Below are 21,390 nucleotides of genomic sequence, written 5' to 3'. Positions count from 1 at the left end.
TGTATTATCCACCTTTCGGATTGGTCCCTCGTCCCTTTCCTCGCTTCCCGATTGGTCTCCCCTTTGTTTTCAAGCGCAAAACGAGACCATGTCGGGTCGCGGGAGAGGTCCGATTCGAGGTGTCTATTTGACACCCTTTGTCGACTATGCTCGGAGATTGTTGATAGAACCACAACACCTGCACTCATAATTTAATCCGTTGTTTATAATTGATGTCATTTTGGAATTCTAACGATCACGCGATATTTTTCTACCTCTCCAATTTTTCCTTTTTCTGGAATTGTTTTCCTAAGTTAAAATTTTTTCTTTGAGTACTTGTGTCAAACTTATACCTATTTATGAGCGCGTGTGTCAGAGTTCCATCTTTGAGTTGATCATTAACAGGTCGTTTAACACGCGTTGGCGTCGTCCCGAGACTCGTTGTTTACATTTTTCGTTACGTTTTTGATCAAGTGTTTTTCTCTCTCTCTCATACAATTTATCGCTATTTTTTCCACAACAGAATTCTGCATTTTTGCGATTTCGGACCACATCTGGGTCCTTAAACTTTATGAGCATCGACGTCTAAGTCAGGTGTTGTCGACTCGACACTTATATAACGTGTTTCCTTTACGGTGGACCTTAACAAATTTTATATTTTTCTCTTTTTAGTGCTATTTTCGGGCCTCACACAAACGTTGTCTTGTAACCGTCGGAAAGAACACAATAAATTCACCGTAACTCGCCGTATACTGTAAGCTTATACAGTAGTTAAAAGCGTCACATTTACCTCTAACACTTCGGAAGTCCTGAATGAATACCCGTGACCGCAACAAAATAGGTTTGTCTCGGACATTGTTGTCGGCTGTTGAACATTTCGTAGCAAACAATTCCACAAGAATTATCGACTATACCATATCTAAGCGATGATTTCGCGTCGTTACGCGAGCCCGCAGAACGCCAAAAACTTTTTTCGACAGGCGCACGTAAAATAATCAGAAAAATTCTCGCCGATTTAAAACATGCTTTAAAGGGGTCATAATCGAAAAGGGCACAACCTTCGACGACAGAAAAAAAATGAAAGGTTTCACCGAGATTCAGGGCCGGCCTTCTCGATAAAGGGGCCCGGGTGCAAGAAACTATTTGGGCCCAAATGTTTTTCTAAAATAAAAAAAATTACAAACACGAACATATATTAATGCATGTTTATTTAAAGCGTGATTTTGTTCTTGCTAATACATTAATTACTTCAGAAAAATTACTAAAAATACTGCATTCTTGATAATGTTGGGGCCCCCTCAATCGCGGGGCCCCGGTGCGTAGCATCCGCCGCACCCCCCCGATGGCCGGCCCTGCCGAGATTTGAACTCGGATCGCTGGATTCAAAGTCCAGAGTGCTTACCATTACACCATGAAACCTCTGCGAAAGCCGCTTCTCAAAAGCCCATTTAAAAACGAATAAAGCGTATCAACGACGTTATTTGAGATTGTTCGTCACGCATAACCGAAATTCGCGTGTCGCAAAATTCGTCGTCTTCCGTCATATATCGTGAACCATGCGCTGGACGACACAACCTGCGAGTTCTTTCGCGTTAACTGATTTGATAAGCGTGGTTTAACGTTTCGGCTGAGACTCGTTAGGTGTTTTCGGGCGCGATTCGAAGCATGCTGTCTTTCTCTGTGGAAATTGGAAATCGCGACGCTCGCCAATTGACACTTGTATTGCACGATTTAACCATAGCGTCTCTCTCGTGCGAGCGGTGTGACCGCTTCTGATAAAAACACAGTAGTAAGCTCAAAACGAATTAATAATTTCGATTATTTACACACCGAATCACGAACAGCCATATAAAATTTACGATCTATTTACTTTTCATACGACGAAACGACACACATTTCTTAAATTTACGTTTACCACGTTCAACAAGCGCATTCTTCGTATTTTCGCGACAACTTTGCGCAATAGTTGATAGAGCAATCTACAATGCATTGATTAACAAAGGAAATTATTAAGTGTTGATAAATATATTTCCGTAAACGCTTTAAGCCAGTGAGCTAATTTATATTGGCTTAATCTTCGTGATTATATAATTACAATCAAGACATGTGATTACAATCACAGTTCATTGAACGGTTATCAAACTCAGAATAAAAAAATAATTATTTATATTTACAAAAAAGAAAAATTCTAAAATTATATAAAATACTAAAATTTATATCGGTTAAATATATATATATATAGTATATCAATTACTTTAAGAAATTTATTTAAATTTTAAATCGTCCAATCAGCAAACGTTATCTTGAAAACCACGTGGTCGAACTGTTTAGTTGTTTACAAGGTTAAAATCACGTGGTTGAACTTTTAAAACGTTGTTATCGATAGGAGTATGATAATTTTACTTGTTACTTGATTAAGAAACGATTAGTCGTAAGTCATCTGTTGTTGTTATTTTTATTAATTAAAGCTCCGTTAATTCTTAAAGCGATGTTTAAATATCGATCTGTGCAAAGGCAGTCTGCTAGATTTTTACAGTGTTTATCTGCAAAAGTTACGAGGAACGAAAGTAGAAGATTTCTTTCTATAAGCCCGTCAAGTAGAAATAGTGAGTATGGAGTCGGCATTAACTTCACTCAAGAACACGAAGAAATGAGGAAAAGCGTTAGGAAGGTAATAAAATAAAACAAAACAGAATACAAAATTTGTTATTATATTCTTTAATTATATATCTAGGTATAGGTACTCTGTGATTAAGTATTTGAAATGATTCAGGATAACAATTTTTTAAATGTTACTGGTATACATACAGTAATATACATATTGGTTAAATGCAGTATTTAATTTTATGAAATAAATATCTGTTACTTATTGGATAAAATGTAGAAAATCAAAATTAATTTCGTACATTGCATAATGTTTTCAGATATATCTAGATTAAGCAATTAAGGTTTTTCCTCTCAACCTCTCTAGCAATTTTTTCCTCTAGCTAATTATTTTGAAGTTGTAATTTGTAGGGTTTTATAGAAACTATTTTGTAATTTAAAGATTTGTAGTTGATATGGTAGAACCTAGTTAACTTGAATTGGTTGGGGGAAAAAAATTCAGAATTTAAATTAAAAAATTTCGAGGAATTTGAGTTAACCAATTTGATTTAACGTATTATATTAGATGATCGGGGAAAGAAAATGACTTCGAGTAAATGTGACTTTGTTATTCAGATTTGAGTTAACCAGGTTTTACTACACACTACTAAATACACTACATAAACCAAAGTTCTTCTTACGTAACGTTTTAATGAAATGTGAACATTTTTCACCTCCTGAGGTTTGCATCAGGTTTAAAGATACAAGATTTATAATGGAATGTTTCAAATGGAACATCTGCAAAATTCAAATTTATGTCATTAAAATTTGGCAAACCAACAGAAAAAGAACTGGAGTATTGGTCTAAACTTTTCAGTATTTCATGATAATATGTATAAATAAATTAATTAAACAAGAAACAGGTGTAAATTGTGCAGAAGTTCTGTGCACAATAAATTTTTCAAATAAAAATTTCAAACAAAATGCAAATTAAAACTGTGAAGTGAACTTCACAAATCACATGATAACACATAATGCTAATGTCCTTATAAAAAAAGTCAACATTACACAGTCTGCTAATTGTTACACTATGACAGGAGTGGCGAACCTATGGCACACGTGCCCAAAGTGGCACGTAAGAGAAATCATCTGGCACATAATGTATCATATGATTTCTGTTCTTTTCAATCATCCTTTTTTCAATCAGATATTTTACATTTATTTGAATTAAAGCGTATTCGTTTAATTTCTTTAAATATCATTATTCGAAGTCTAAGACTAGCACGCATTAAAATCTTTAAAGCTAAGTGTGCTTACAATATGGCATGCGGACTCAAAAAGGTTTGCCATCCCTGCACTATGACAATGAAGGCACACTCACGAACACTTGTATTCATGTGTGAAGATGTAAAGTGATTATAGTTTATGGGAAAATGAGACAAAATGCACTAGAAGCATGCACATAGATTACACAAATGTTGAACTAAGACCAAGACATTTTAACCATGTACTCTAGCAAAATAAAGCTAACTGTTTTTGTATTAATTAATGCAATATCAGTTTTTATCCTTTAGAATTAAGATGTTTTTTGTATTAGATATTTTGTATGTTATGCTAGATCTTCTTAAAATGATTCTCTTCTGCTATTTTTGTGCTTGGGCCATATTATATGAAGTTTTGTATACTATACTCTGTATTTTTAATATCTGTGTTTTTTTATTTTTCTATCAATAATTATTATCTTTATAAACAGCCAGCAAATCAAAAAACTTATCTTTTTAACAGTTTATGGATTTTTCAATTTGCAACAGATACAAATTCGGCAGATTTAAATCAAACCAAACTGTTTTCTTTTAAAGATTATATCACAAATTAATTAATAAAATCATTACATTCTGAAAAGAAAACATTTGCCTATTTCTGATAAGTTATTCCAAATAGATAAACTATTTAAAAGATAATTTTTTGATTTGCTTGCTGTTTATAAAGATAATGATTATTGATAGAAAAATAAAAAAATACAGAGTATTGTATACAAAATTTCATATACAGTAATATCAATATTAGCTTGGTTTACCAACTCAATAAAAATGCTACAATTATTATGACTCATTCCAAAAGTCATTGTAAGAAGGTATAATATGGTTACTGTTTGCAAAAGAATTTTCAACTATTAAAAACCTGTACTTGAAGTTTGAAGTACTATAGCACTGGGAATGTTTTGAAATAACCAGTAGAAAATTGCTAAGTGAAGATAATCTGCACACAAAGAATAATATTGAAACTTGATAGCTCAGGTTTATAACACTAATATAAATGCTCAGGGGTAGTGTTGCCACCTTTACAAAATCGCTGACCCGGACGGCAGGTCAGGTTTGTTCAAACAGAAGTTTTTGATGCATGCGCAATTGTCATTTTATAATGCAAAGAATAACGTGCATGCTGGTTCTAAGTCAGTTACAGTTAGGGACTAGGGTCTTGCATAGGAGTAACATACACACGAAAAGAAAAAAAAAGTCTGGAGGCAGAGGTCTGTTTATTCGAGTCACACGTCAGCATAAACAGAGTAACATGGCGGAATGGGAGTTGAGTTTCAGTGAGTGCGAGGTCTTTCGTTGTTCAAATGGTGTAAATTTATAACAATACTTGCAAGAACTTTGTTTCATCGTAATTTCACAATTTCTACGATTTCCCAGAAAAAAATTTTCGGGTCAGTTCATAAGTTCATGCGTATTTTTATCTACAAAAAAAGCAGCAAAAAATTTTAATTAAATTTTATTTCAATCTATAATGTATTCACCATTATTTTGTACAATTTCTTGCCATCTTGATGGTAGCTTTTTAATCCCGTCTTCATAAAATGATTTCGGTTTTGAATCAAAATATTCAGAAATAGCCTTTTTTACATTGTTCTCATCCTCAAAAGTTTTCCCTTTTAAAAAATTCTGCAAACTGCGAAAAAGATGATAATCACTGGGAGCAATATCTGGCGAATACGATGGATGAGGTAAAATTTCTCAGTTGTAGTTTTCATGTTTCTGTACAGTTATTTTTGCAGTGTGTGGTCTGGCATTGTTATGCTGCAAGAGAACCTGCTTTCTGTTCACTAACGACGGTCGATTTTTTTCAATTTTTCATTTAAACGCTCTAATTGCTCACAATACATTTGAGCTGTAATTGTTTGATTAGGTTCTAACAGCTCAAAGTGAATTACACCTGACATATCCCACCAAACAGACAAAAGAATTTTTTTTGGATGCAACCCACCTTTTGCAGTCGGTTTTGGCTGCTTGTCGCGATCCATCCATTGTCTTTTTCTCGTCACATTATTATAGAGGATCCATTTTTCGTCTCCAGTAACCAGCCTACCAAGAAAAGGTTCTAAAGCAATACAGGATAAAAGAGACGTGCAAATGTTTACACGTTGTCTGTTAGCTATTGACAGTTCATGTGGTATCCATTTTCCTAGCTTTGAAACTTTTCCGATTTGTTGTAGGTGTCTATGAACAGTTCCATGGGATGAATTTAAACGTTCCACAATTTCATCAACTGTTAAAGATGGTTCTGCTTCAACTAGTGCAGAGAGAGCATCATCATCAAAGTCAACGGGTCTTCCAGTACGAGCCTTATCCTCCACACTAAAATCATTGTTTCTAAATCTTTCAAACCACTTCTGCGCAGTCCTTGCACTAATTACAATTTGATTATGTACAGTATTTATTTTTTTGGCTGCATTTGTAGCATTCTCACCACTTAAGAATAAAAGGTATAAAACATGTCTTTTATATTCATCGGTTACTTCCATTTTAACGAAAATAAACAACTGAAATATTCACAATTCTGAACAGTATTATATGAATGAGATCCAATTTAACACTTCAGTGTAAAAATTATCACATTAGACTGACATGTTTAACAGCAAAACAAGATTTTTTTCAAGGTCATAAAAATGCGCATGGACTTATGGACTGACCTGATAATAGTTCACCCAAACAGTGAGTCAACTCCCGGACTGTCCAGGTGAAAACTGGACGGGTGGTAACACTACTCAGGGGTGAATCCTGACCAAAATTTTGGGCATGCTGAAAGTTCTAATAAGAATAATAGGCCTATATCTAGTACTAAACAATAGCAGAAACATTATTTGGTGTGAATAAAAAAGTATGGACTATTACAAAGCCCATTGTATCTACACATGAAATACATGAAAATATATTATAATGAAAAAGTATTAAAAATTTATGATAATTCAAATTTTGTGGGCCCTTGACATGGGGGGCTCAGGGCTTAAGCCCTATTAGTCCTTCTGTAGATCTGCCTCTGTACACAATACATGTGTGCTGACTGGGTATCGCAAGCTTTTGATATAATCTGGTTGTGTTAAATGCTTCGAATGATGTCATGCACACTTGTTTGCTGTGGAAAGCCTTCACACGAGCAAGCGATAGAGTTCCTGCAAGCATGGCACTGACTTAAAATGGCTAGCCATTAGCTGCCAATGTAAAAGGAAACACAAATGATAAAAGAGTTTACACTTTAGAATAAATTATCATTGGCATATTTGTTCTCATAAAAAATATATTGATAGTCAAAACTTTCTCTTAAGCATGCGGCGCATGCTAAGCAAGCCCAGAGAATTCGCCCCTGTAAATACTCCGGTAAACCAGATTTTTATTACTGTGAAAAATTTCAGAATTGGTTGTCAAATCATTTATGATGTGAAAAAACTGAAGAATGGCCAAACAATGAATAGAATTCCAGGATCTAGTAGAATTAACAAAAAGATACTCATAAAAAATAACACATTTTTTGAAAACATCTAAACTCACACAACAGCTGGAACTGTTGATCAAAACAAAAACACGCCATTCATATTCACTCCAGCACTCAAATTTTAATATAAATACAAATGTTTTCAGCCACATTTAGGGGCCTTCATCAGGTAGCAGAGCCATTCTATAAATAAAATAAATTACAACACTTTCAAAAACAACACTCCATATATGCTATGACACACATTAAAAATTTTAAATTATTCCTTACTTAATCAGATGCAGTTTTAAAATTATGAATTATAAATGATTAAAGTATGTAATAATTAAAAATTTTGGTTAATGTTACCTACGGTTCCAAAATGGCGGCTCGTCTCTGATTCCAGCAAATAGAAGAAAGGAAACAGTGGGGACGCACGTTCTAACCTAACCTAACCTAACCTAACTTAACCTATTCTAATAATTTTGTTGGTAATAATTATGGTAATTTATTAGAATAGGTTAGGTTAGGTTAGGTTAGAACGTGCATCCCCACTGTTTCCTTTCTTCTATTTGCTGGAATCAGAGACAAGCCGCCATTTTGGAACCATAGGTAACATTAACCAAAATTTTTAACTGAGTCATAGCATGTATGGAATTTTCTATTTTTGAAAGTCTTATAACTTTTTGATTTATAGAATGGCTCACTTAGCTGATGAAGGCCCCTAAATGGAACCAGAAACATTTGTGTGATTATATTAAATTCAAGTGCTGGAGTAAGCATAAAGTAATGTGTTTTTTTTGAAAACATGGAAAAAATCTAGCATAAGACTTGCTCAGAAGTATGAAATTTCTTCTTCTTATTCATGAAAAGTTATGAAATCAGAAAATATCATCAAGTTGATTCTTCAAAATCAACAGATAAACAATAAGAGTGACAAATGTAAAATGTTTTTTGAAAATCATGGCTGCAAAGCTGCTGTAAAATTTAATTTTTTACATTAAGATGATGAATCTTATTTTTGACTTGAAAATTAAACTAAAACTGGATTTTATACACAAAATAAAAACAATATCATTTAGGAATGAATGACTAACGGTAAGTAGAGGATGCATGTATTTTTCTATGTATTACTTTATGTAAATATAAATTTTGCCTGTCTCAAGATTTTTTTTTTTAGAATCAGAGTAATAATTAAATTAAACTTTTATTTAATTTCATATAGTAAAAACCAAATGAAATTTATTAAAATTTCAAACAAATATTTCAGATTATTGATAATGACATTAATCCATACGTGGATCAATGGGAGGAAGAAAGAATTTATCCAGCTCACAAAATTTTCAAAAAATTAGCAGAAATTGGTGTCTTAGGAATTACACGTCCTACAGGTGTAAAATATTAATAACTCATAATTTTAATAATATTGTTACTATTATTTATTAAATTTTAATTAAATTATTTTAATTTTAATTATAGATTTATTACAAATTTTTTCTCTGTTGACACTAAGTGGGCCTTTATTTTAGATTTATTATGGATTCAGTCAGGTCCATCCATAATGGAATAGCTGGGTGGTAAGAGACAGGGCTCGACTTATCTGGGTTAAACTATCCCTGAAAAATTCTTCTGCTGAGATTTAATTCCAGGACCCCAAAGCAGTAGGCTCTATCCACCTCATCCATCCAGCCCTTATAATGTATTATTTTAATAATTATAAAAAATAAATAAGTATTCAAAACAGTTTTTAAATTTTAACTTTTCGACAGTAAATGATAGGAACTTATTTACTGGGCAGAAAATTTATTTTTATCTTTACTTGCAGATAAAATTAGTCAGATGTAGTAGTAACTGTAAAGATTATAATTCAAACTTTACATAAAATTTCAAATATGCTTATGAACAGTTAACTATTAAAATATATTTTTGAAAATTTTCAGCCGTAAGTTTGTATGTGTCTGACAATATTTAGGAACATATTTTTTTGAATTGTATGATAATAGGGCAATATCTTTTTTCTTTAATTTTTGTCTTAAGATCTCTGTTTATTCTTTCTTTCTTTCTTTCTTTCTTCTTTTGAATTTCGATGGATGGATGAAAGCCCAATGCTAGATATGGAAAGCTTAGAGGTAGGAGGCCCCGATTAACTATAATACGATTTTCCGGTGCAAACTGGAATTTGTGTTATTTCAATTCAAAAGTTTTCCTTGAAAGTATTAGATAGATGACTGCACGACTCTATTGTTAACAGGATAAGTATAATATACAGGGCAATACATTACTAATTTGAAATGGAGAGCATATATTTTAAATTAAACTAAAAATATGATTTGTGTAAAACTGCAGCCTGGCATTGTGACAATGTCACAATAAATAAGTTCTTGTTTTAATGTAAAAAATAATAATAAAAATGAGAAACATGTAAGTAGACAAATAATCAACATTATTAAGAAATATTATATAAGAATGTATTGGGTTGTTCGGAAAGTTCGTAGCGATTTTTGATAGCCGACAGTTGAGACACCGATTGACGCGAAAATGATTAGAATTGTACAAACCAATGAATATTACGATAAATGACCTTGAGACGCGTCCGTTACAAAAAAACCGTTAAGATTATTCAAATAGCGTTTAATTTGGCTCATTGCAAAAATGGATGCGAACAACGTGCATTATCGACACTTGTTTCTTTTCTTTTTTCGTAAACGCAAAAATGCTGTACAAACAGCAAAAAAGATATGTGATGTTTATGGTGAGAGTGCTGTATCAGAATCAACTGTTCGAAAGTGGTTTGCAAAATTTAAAACGGGTAATTTCAGCCTTGAAGATGCTCCTCGCTCAGGAAGACCTCCTGTTATTGAAGAGGACCAAATCAAAGCATTATTGGATGAAAACCCTCATTACACAACTCGAGAGATTGCAGACATAGTGAAGTCATCAAACAGTACTGTATTTCAACATCTAAAGAAGCTCGGATACGTGAATCGTTATGACATTTGGATACCTCACGACTTAACGGAAAAAAACTTACTGGATCGCATCTCCATTTGTGATTCTCTTGAAAAACGAAATGAAAATGACCCTTTTTTGAAGCGTTTAGTGACAGGTGATGAAAAGTGGATCATTTATAACAACATCAGCCGAAAACGATCGTGGGGTAAGAAAAATGAATCACCATTAAAAACTCCAAAGGCCGGTCTTCATCCAAAGAAGGTCATGCTCACTGTCTGGTGGGATTGGAAAGGAATCCTGTACTATGAGCTGCTTCCACAGAATCAAACAATTGATTCTGATAAGTATTGTTCCCAATTGGATAAGCTGAACATGGCAATTAAAGAAAAACGTCCGGAACTGGCCAATAGAAAAGGCATTGTGTTTCACCAAGATAATGCCAGACCTCACACGTCTTTACGAACACGCCAAAAATTATTGGAACTAGGCTGGGATGTTTTACCCCACCCCCCTTACTCACCCGACCTTGCCCCGTCGGACTACCATTTGTTCCGTTCTCTACAAAATTCCCTTCATGATAAAAACTTTGATAGTTTGGAAGCTTGCAAAAACCACGTGGATCAGTTTTTCGCGGAAAAAACTGGAAAGTTCTACGAAGAGGGTATCATGAAGCTGCCCCATAGATGGCAACACGTCATTAAAAACAATGGCGCATACATAATGGAATAAAAGTATATTTTTAGTATTAAAACAATTTCTTTTATTTCTCTTAAAAATCGCTACGAACTTTCCGAACAACCCAATATAAACAAACAAGTATAAAAAGTAAATTACTTTGTTAAGTTACCTAGTAATAACAAACTTATTTAGATTTCAATGTTATTTATCTTTTACATTTAATGTAGTAAAGTAGTTATGATAAATTGAAGGGGTACAGTCCTTCCAACAGTAATAGAACATACAGTGCTTGCCTAGAAACTCTATTATTTTCATGTAACTTTAATTAAATTTTCTTGTACATTTTTTACTAAGATATCAACAATTATTGCACAAGTTTGGATAAAAATGATTATTAACAAAAGAGCTAGATACTATTAACAAAAATAGAATGTCCAACATTAATAGAACATCTTGACTTATGATATCTTTAAATTAAAATTAATAGCTTATTTTGCTACCATTTTTGGAAACAAGCTGAAAAATATGATTGTGCATTGAATTAATGAAAGGTTGTAGTCATTCTTGTGGAATATTTTCCCTTGCCTCAGTGAGAGCAGCCTTTAGTTCAGTGATGGTCTTGTATTGCTTTCCGCAGCTATGCATTTGGAAAACTAAGTCACCCCAATTGGGTTTAAATCTGCACTGAGGGGTGGCCAGTCCAAAAGTCGCATTGTTCTTGCTTTGAAGAAAGGATGATGTTGATTCTGATACGAGGAAGCTTGCATTATCCTGCATGAATTCAGTCCTGCCCAGAAATTTTCTGTCCATAAGTTTGGAGCTGCCTCCAGACAAGCTCCTAATAAGTTTGAGAGTTGTTTCAACCTTCAATAAATACTAGATCTGTCTTTTCATTCCATTTAATTCCCACCCAAATCATGAGTGTACCACCACCAGCTACTCTTTTTGAGTACTGCTTTTGATCTAGTCTTTTGTCTGCCCAATAATACTTAAAACCATCAGGTCCATCTAGATTCCACTTTTTCTCATCCAAGAAAATTACTTTTTGCCATCCTTCCCCTCTTTCAAAGTTGTTTCTGGCAAACTGTAATCAAAGTTGTTTGTGTTTCTCCTTGAGCTGGTTGCCTGTCTTCATTTTGATGAAAGAAACAATGTCTGTTGATCTCAAAACATTGTGTTTAGTTGACTTACTAATTGTATTAATTGTATCAATAATTATTATTGATTATTACAAATGGACTTACTCCACTTTCAAACAAAAAACGTTCTTTTGATAACATTTTACAGTTAATATTCTGTTGATTAATTTATGTGGATATTATACACCATTGACTGTGTTATTAAATGTATAAAAATAGACATCTATGTCTCACTATGCCTCACTAAACCATTACTAACTTATTTTTTTTCAAAAATGGATTTATACCGCTTTCATTTATAATGGCTCAATTGATGGATAGTAATCTTGTACTCAAAAGCATTATTTTTGTACTTAAGTAAATAAATAAATTAATTAAAACCACTAAAAAAAACTAAAACCCAGCAATTTTTAATAAGTGCTAATGTTTTAGCCATGTTCAAAGGGTCAAACTAATTCTCTAGCTACAGAAACAATGGGAACAAACTAATCCCACAGCTGCTGTTCACATGTGAAGAGAGGAGGTGACATAAGAAGAAAGGGGAGGGGGAGGATGGTAAGATTTATAGTTTAAAGAAAGACTTCCTCATTTTCCCTCTCCACAGGGATACAGCAATCCCTCATTGTTTCTGCAGCTGGGGGATTAGTTTGCCTGATGATGCCCATTCAACACAGGTGAAAACACTAGCACTTATTAAAAAATTGCTGGGTTTTAGGTTTACTTAGTGGTTTTAATTCAAGTATACCTAATTTTGAGTGGTAGTATTAAATAAATAAATTTTTGTCATTTTCTGCTCCATGAGTACTAAGAGGATCTATTTTCTATGCCCATTATAAGTTTGACCAGGTCATCAATAGAGAACCGAAATGTTAAAGGACAGAATCTGACATATACAGTACATATGAAGACCAAGGAAAATTTTTGTTCAATTTCAAATTAGAAATTTCAGTGTTCCTAAAGCAGTACACTGTTGCAATTAGTGTCTCAGCCATCTGGCTATCCCAATTAAACACTTTCATTAAGGTGACCAACTGTACTCATTTACTGAGTTTTGTACTCTTTTTTTGCAAACCGTACTCTTTTCAAATCCTGTACTCTGAAAGTACTCATTTGTATAATTTTATACTCATTTGTATTTCTAAAACATTTTTTTAGATTATTTTATTTCAATTTTATTAATTAAATATTTAAAATTATTTTGACAGTGATTTGAATTTCACGCGCGCATATTGCTTGCCGTTTCCGGCACGTCAGAGGACAGGGCAAACACCAGACACGAGTTTGACAGTGATTTGAATTTCGTGCGCACATATGGCTGCCGTTTCCGGCACAATTGAGAGGCCGTTTTATGTACCTGGAGAGATAGATAGATACTACAGACCTCTTTTTCTAACAACATCAAAATTACATTTGTGAAAAGAGATGGATATATCTATCTCTCCAATATTTGTGTACGTAATCCCCAGGCTGATCTTTGATGTGCAGTATGTACGGCATGCTTGACAGTCTTGACGCATGCGTAGTATGTACGGCAAAGTGTACTCTTTTTGAACAAAAAATAGTTGGTCACCTTACTTTCATAGTAGTTTCTGAAGAAAGATTTGAATTATTACAATAAACTTGTTGGAAAAGCTTTTAAAAGTAAAGCTAATTCAGTATTATTTTCAATGTTTTTGTTCTGAGAAAAGAAGTTCATATTGGATTGTTTTATTAAATTATGATTAAACTTTAACATTGAAAAAATTCTCAATGCTAACTAATCATTTTTCATATTTTCAATCAAATTATTTCATTCATTTTATTTAAGATATAAATTCTAAATATAAATATCAAATAATTCAATTCTTGATTAATACCAAATGATCTACTGGATTGTCGGACTGTATTATGGCCACAATGTACAGTACATGCTATATTATAGCATGATAAAATTCAGCAGATCATTTGATATATGTTCCTACTTGTAATTAATTTTGCATTTATATTGATTTACTGATTAATATTAAAATGAAATAACGATAGTCTAATTTCATATATTGAAAACAAATTAATCTATGAAACAAAAACTAAAATGCCTAAAGTTATGAAACTATTCTGTTGAGTATTAACATATATTTTAACACATGATTATATGTTTGTCATATTTATATATTTTTTTTCAATTTTAAGAATATGGAGGACTTGGACTTGATTATTCTTTTACTGTTGCTTTCCTTGAAGAATTATCACATATAAACTGTGGTGGTGTTCCTATGTCAATTATAGTTCATACAGATATAACAATGCCAGCATTAGTAAAGTATGTGTTTTATTTAATTTAATAATTTATGAAGTGATAATTAAGTGTTATATTTCTCAAATGAACAAAACTGCTCCTTTTAAACTTCAACAAATATAAAATATATCAATGAAGTTTCTGAATGCAATTATATTTTTCTGAGGTTAGGTCTTTATCACTATAACTATTCAGAATTGTATTGAAGTATGCTCTAATAAAGCAATTTTTATATGTATTAAAGTATTATATTTGCACTTTTAAAATAGTTAAAAGATAGATTTATTTATCATTTCTCTTATTAATGGATATATACATAATATATACATGTATATTTTTAAGTATTTTAAATTATAAAATAATTTTCATAATTGGTCACTTATTTCATTTGTTGTTATATTCCAATCAGCTTCGGAAGTGAAGAATTAAAACAGGAATTTCTAGTCCCATCCATTTCTGGAGATAAAGTATCATGCTTGGGAGTAAGTGAACCTGGGGCAGGTTCAGACGTTGCTGGTAGATATTATTTAATTTAATTTTTATGTTATATCTGTTGTATATTTATAAAATCTCATTTATTTAGTGTAAAAACATTTATTTCTGCAATGATTTTTCTTTGACCAAATTGAACGCATTAATTTAATTAAATATGAAATTATGTAGGTATAAAAACTACGGCAGTTAGAAAAGGAGATGATTTAATTATTAACGGAAGTAAGATGTGGATTTCAAATGGACTGCAAGCAGATTGGATGTGTCTTTTGGCAAACACTAGTGATGGTCACCCACACAGAAACAAATCACTTATATGTATTCCTTTAAATTTACCAGGTATTTGTATAAGGTGTTGTTGTTGTGAATCTTGTTTTTATTTTATTGATATTTGTTTTTGAATGATTCTAATCGCATAAACAAATTTTCTAATTAAATTTTAATTGAAACATTGAGGAAGAAATATGGCTATAATTTGACTTTAAATATGTAATTTATTAGAATATTGATATTCATATTGTACCATACACATATATGGTATATAAATACCATACTTTCTGAGTTAATATGAAAATTTTTTAATTATTTAAGATTTAATATTCTATTTTGAAGTACCTATGCATTGTTATCTACTATTTGTGCACTTAAAAATTATATGTTTTATTGAATCAAACTCATTATTGTAAGTTAATAATTTAAAATTTTTACAAAGAATTCCATGTGTAATAATTTTAAATGTAAATTTCATTGATTATAATATAAATAAAATTCGAAAAAAGCTGAAAAGTTGTAACAGTAATCCAAAGATGGGTCCAGGAATAAATGGCAATTTATAATTTGTATAATGAAATAAACAATATATAAAAGTTTTGTCACTGTAATAATTACTTAAACTATATAAGCTTAAAGAATACAAAAATCTAAAACTCAAAAGTAATTATAAATTATTTAAAGTATAAATATTTTAATGATATTATAAATTTCCTGTTAGCAATAAAGTATCTTAGGCAATTTTCCTTATCACTTTTCCTCTAGATCTGTATCTGCAATAATTACAGTTGAACAAATATTGTTCTTATGAATAATTTTTATAGACTATTTACACTTATCTGTGTAAAATAAAGGATTTATGTTTTACACATAAATGTAATCTATTGTATTTATACATTTGAAATGTTTTTTTTATTTTTAACATGATGCATCCAATTTTACTTAATACCTATTGCATTATGAAATTTTGACATGTTTTTTCACATTTATCTGATAGATAATTAAATGTTTTCCTTATTATAATTACTTCCTTATTATATTTATATTATATTTTACTCATATTTTATATAATTACTTTCCTATTATATTTATTATTATATTATTTTCTCTGTTATATTCATTTTTCCAATTATTACTTTAGCATTTCAATTAAATTTATAATCCCTATAAAATTTATTAAATTATTTAATAAATTTTATAGGGATTATAAATTTTAAGGTTTTATTCATTTAAATTATTTCTAATAAGTAGTATTATTGTCTGTTAATAAAGATCTAATAAGAAAAGAAGAGTAAAGTTGAATTTATATTTATACTTATAAAGTTAATCTCATAAATATAAAACTGTTTACAACAACAAAACAACAAAATAAAACTGTTTACAAAATATGAAAATATAACTGAAAAAGTTTTATCATAAAATGACCAAAAAAGTTTGTGTAGTTTTTGAGGTTAAAATGCTCAAGCTGAGAAAAGGATCGGCGGTTCTAGGAGCAGAGTCGAATGAGAAGAAGCAATGTCTTGCATAGTGGCCAAAGGGTGCAACAGGTGATCCAAGTTTTGTCCCTGGATTGCGTAGTGAACTCTTGTGACGAGTAGAAAAGAAAAGGAAAAAAAGGAAGGCATCAAAGAGTTTTTTGCCTAAAGAAAGAAGTGGAACTTTATACGAAGACTTCCCAGTGGACTTTCAAAGGGAAGACTTCCCTTTCCATTGGAAAGGAACTACATCATTCAAACACAAAGAAAAAATATCATGGGCATTTTTATCCTTATTCTATTTTTATCCTCTTCATGTGTCTTCTTCCATATTTTCATGTTTTAATTTTTAAGATAGTTTTACCCAGGGCCGGATCATCGCATAGACAAATCGGACAAATGTCTAGGGCCCAGTTTTTTGAAGGGCCTGGTCAAACTGTCTATTTTGAAAAAATTTATAAATAAGATAGTTTACTTTTCTGTTGGACAACTGTATAATAAACAATAAACAAAAATATATTGCTTTTTATATGGTTATTGTGAATTCTAAAATCTAAAGAAAATGTGTTCTTATGTTTCTTCTTGTGGAAGAGGGAGGGGGCCCGGTAAGAAGAAAATGTCTATGGCCCCCAAAGTGGGTTAATCCGGCCCTGGTTTTACCATAGCCTTAGTTTATAATTATAGTAACATGTAAATGGATATAAGTTTTTGTACTTTCTTACTTGTCACATCTCCAAACAATCGTTTGTGATAGACAAATTTTTTTGCAGTAAAGTATGCTGTAAGTGATTTTTGTGGGCTTCCAGTGACATGTTCAGTCTTCCTGTTTCTTTTTGAAGCTGAACACTACTTGTCTCATGAAATTACTTTAAAAAATGTCAGATACATTATTTGAAAGTTGATATTTTCCATACTGATTATGATGACATTGCATTGTGATAACAAACTTTGCTTTGAAAAATCAAAATTTACACATTTCTTTCTCTTAAACAGTTGTTATTTTAAAGTGTAATATCATATTATCTCCCAGATATCAATGTAGCGAGTGCGGCAATGCCAAATAAAACTTTTGAGTTACTCTTTTGTATTCCGCAAGCAGTTTTATTTTGTTATTTCCGGTTGGAAAATAATAGAACATAGAAACACTGACAATAATTTAGAATAACCCTGTCTATTGTTATTTGTTCAAAATATTTTTCTTCATGACTTTAAAATATTTAAATTTAAATATAAAATAATAACTGTTAAATATAAGTTATAGATATTTTTTAACATATTGAAATAATTTAAAATATGTATTATGTTAATTTTTTTAGGTATAAGTAGAAATAAAATAGAGAAGATTGGTATGTTTTCTTCAGACACAGCACAGTTTTTCTTTGAAGATGTTAGAGTTCCAGCAAAAAATATTATTGGTGAGGAAGGAATGGGTTTCACATATCAAATGTTACAGTTTCAATATGAGAGATTGGCAGGTTGTATAGGAGGTATGTATATATTTATTATAAAAGTAATCTCTTGTTACATTCTAAAATATAATTCTGATATATGAATAATATCATAATTTCATTCAGCTAACCTACACTTATGTGTATTTAAAAGTCAATTTGAAAATGGCTGCAGGTTATGGATGATATGGGCTGTCTGATAATTTTAACTTCCAATTTAAAAATCATCAAGTAGCTTTTTATTTTATCTAAACTCATGTAGAGCATCTTTAAAAGATGTGAAAAATCCTTTGCATGCTACAGACATTTCTCTAGTAGTGCAGTTTTTTCAGAAACCACTAAAGACATGTAAATGAGTGTCTTATAATTTGTTATATATTTTGTCTACGAGGACTTAGCCTATTAATAGGATGTACTGCACTGATGTTATGGCTTTAGCAATCTAGGAAAACCTTATTCAGAGAAAACAATCTTTATTGATCACCTTGTATTATACCTGTAAGTAAACCTAAATATAAATGAAAAATTCTCTCTTGCTATGTCACAAACTAGATTATATACAAGAACAAATCATAGAAATGATATTTTGGATTGTTTTTCTGCAATTAAAGAACACAAGAATTAACATTATTTTGTTGGGAGAATAATGAATATCAACTATATCGAAATCGACTTTAGAGTACTAATTCTAGAAATTACTAATACAAGGTGATCAATAAAGATTGTGTTTCTCTCTGAATAAGGTTTTCCTAGATTGCTAAAGCCCATAACACCAGTGCAGTACATCCTATTAATAGGCTAAGTCCTCATGGACAAAATATACAACAAATTGAAAATAAGGACATAGATGCATATAAATGAATGTTTTGTAAGCAGTGTCGTAACTAGGATTTTGGATGCCTACGGCCAAGGATAAAAATGGCGCCTTTTTAATTTTTGTTATTAAATAAAAAACAAAAATGGTGGTTTATTTCTGAAATATATGTTCATAGAAATTACAGATAATAAATACTATATAAATATAATTATAAAAGTTTTTTGTTATTAATTTTGAATACATATTATTCCGAAACCTTCTCATTGGCACCTTTATAAAATCGGCGCCTATGGCGGGAGCCACGTTGGCCATACCCTAGTTATGGCTCTGCTTGTAAGTCTGTTTTTTCGAAGCCCAGAAATTATTGGAAGTGTTACATAAAAACAAAATGAGGGTCGGTCAGTGCAGACTAAGAAGGTTATCTTACATAAGGTTTTATCACACCAAGTAACCAATCTAACACATTTAAAAAATTCTTTTGTACACAATTTATTTAAATGTGTTAGATTGGGCACTTGGCACGATACTCTTACACAAGATAACCTTTGTAAATATAAATCAAATACTATACTATAATATAATTAGAAGGATTAGAAGTACGAAATAATCTAAAATCTTAATCTTTATTGTTGTTATTTTTTGTCCAAGCAATGCAGGGCTCATCTGCTGGTATATTTTAAAATTTTAACATAAATACTTTTATATTACTTAATCTGTCATTAATATTTAAATAGTTTTGAATACATATATACATTTTATAATTGTAATTTATTATCAAATATATTCAGTTCCTGTTTCATTGGAAAGGATAATACAAGCTACAATAGAATATTGTCGACAAAGAAAGGCATTTGGACAGTCTATCTTGGATAACCAATACATTCATTATCGACTAGCCGAATTACAAACAGAAGTAGAAGCTCTTCGTTCTTTAATTTACAGGGCTTCAGGTACTGTACGTGAAATTATAGTTTGATGTTTTTCTTATTCGCGATTTTACAAGTTCAAATATCATATAAAGATTTTCACATTATGAAAAAATATAATATTTATTTGTTTATTTTTAATTAATAAAAAAAATAAGCAATACCTTCATATATACATTAACAAGTAATTTATCAAGGAATAAATATGGTAAAGATAAAACCGCTTGATTCAAGAAAAAATTTTATACAGAAACACTTTTGACTTCTAATCAGGATATCCTCAATTAAATGCAAATTGAAAGTCATAGAACAATATTAAGAATTCTTAACTTGACATCTGAAGTAGGTTCTTCTCTTGTGAAATTAACCGTTTTGCACATTATTAAAGAAGTCTTTCATAACCTGAATTTATTAGAAACAAGAATTTTTGAATTCAGTAGCAATGAATGACATTTTTACTCTATTAAAATTTTGTTATAATTTTATTTTATATTTTTAATGTTTTTGTTTTGTATATTTGAAAGAAATTTTAAAAATAGACTGTAATTCTTTTGTTTTAAAATTTTAGTTCAAGTAATGAATGGAGAAAATGCAGTTCTTCTTACATCCATGTTGAAATTAAAAAGCGGCAGACTTTTAAGAGAGGCAGCAGATACCTGCTTACAGTTCTGGGGAGGAATGGGCTACACCAAAGAAGCCGAAGTCAGTAGATTCTTACGCGATAGCCGTCTTTTGTCTATAGGAGCAGGAGCAGACGAAATTATGCTGGCTATTATTTGTAAATTTATGGATATATTGCCTGGTAAATCAAAGAAAAAGGCAAATTAATAGTAATTTTTATAATTTATAAAATATATAACAAAAGCTATATTTCCAAATGAACCAAATTATTAATTTTTGTATAAACCTATTGTAATTTATATGATATTTTACATGAACTTTTAAAAATACGATTATATACATTCTTCAAATTATATTTTATGTGATGAGTATCCTTGTGCTTATATTTTTTAATAAACATTACTTGGATCTGTATATTGGAATACTTTATCAGTATCTGGCTGCTTGAATTTAATTTAACACAAGTATTCTATTTTGTTATTTTTTTTAAAGTACAAGCAATTTTGTAATTTATTTATATTTCAAATTTAATACAAATTAATAACAACTCTCTCACTAGTCACCACCTTGTCAAGGTGAGAGAGTTCAATATTTTCAATACCATAGGCGAAAACCTTGTGGTAGGATAAACTTCTAGTTGGACAACTCATATCAGAGAGGTCTATCCAGAAACACAAAGAAAATATGTTTAAAAGAAAACTATTCGAACATTTAGAAATTACAAAAATAAAAAATAATAAACGATAAACAACAGGCCTACAGCTACATGACTCTCCGGAGGATTTTTTAACAGATGGGGAAGGGGGGAAAACCAAACCAACGCATACCAATGTTAAAGCAGGTGTGAAAAAGTGATGTACTGCACCGTGTGTTACACCACGATACAGCACGAACTCAATAAATTCATATATTGTATCAAATATTGAAATCTATGTGCGAGGATCCGAAACATTGGCCTTCAGTATGTCTTCCTTGTTATTTCA

At 31.0% G+C, this 21,390-nt stretch overlaps 1 protein-coding gene across 1 annotated transcript; it reads left to right on the top strand.

The window, feature by feature from the left end:
* Positions 1-2,312: 2,312 nt before the first annotated feature.
* LOC136983264 (probable acyl-CoA dehydrogenase 6) lies at positions 2,313-20,733 on the top strand. Its single transcript, XM_067279972.1, has 8 exons — positions 2,313-2,650; positions 8,585-8,705; positions 14,253-14,382; positions 14,768-14,874; positions 15,022-15,189; positions 17,912-18,082; positions 19,649-19,810; positions 20,355-20,733. Exons 1-8 carry the CDS (start codon positions 2,468-2,470, stop codon positions 20,612-20,614), a joined length of 1,302 nt encoding a protein of 433 aa, XP_067136073.1. The 5' UTR covers positions 2,313-2,467; the 3' UTR covers positions 20,615-20,733.
* The last annotated feature ends 657 nt before the right edge of the window (positions 20,734-21,390 follow it).

Source organism: Centruroides vittatus, unplaced genomic scaffold, assembly GCF_030686945.1.
Source record: "Centruroides vittatus isolate TY-2023 unplaced genomic scaffold, ASM3068694v2 contig_12, whole genome shotgun sequence".
Classification (NCBI taxonomy): domain Eukaryota; kingdom Metazoa; phylum Arthropoda; class Arachnida; order Scorpiones; family Buthidae; genus Centruroides; species Centruroides vittatus.
This window is presented reverse-complemented; position numbering and strand designations above follow the sequence as displayed.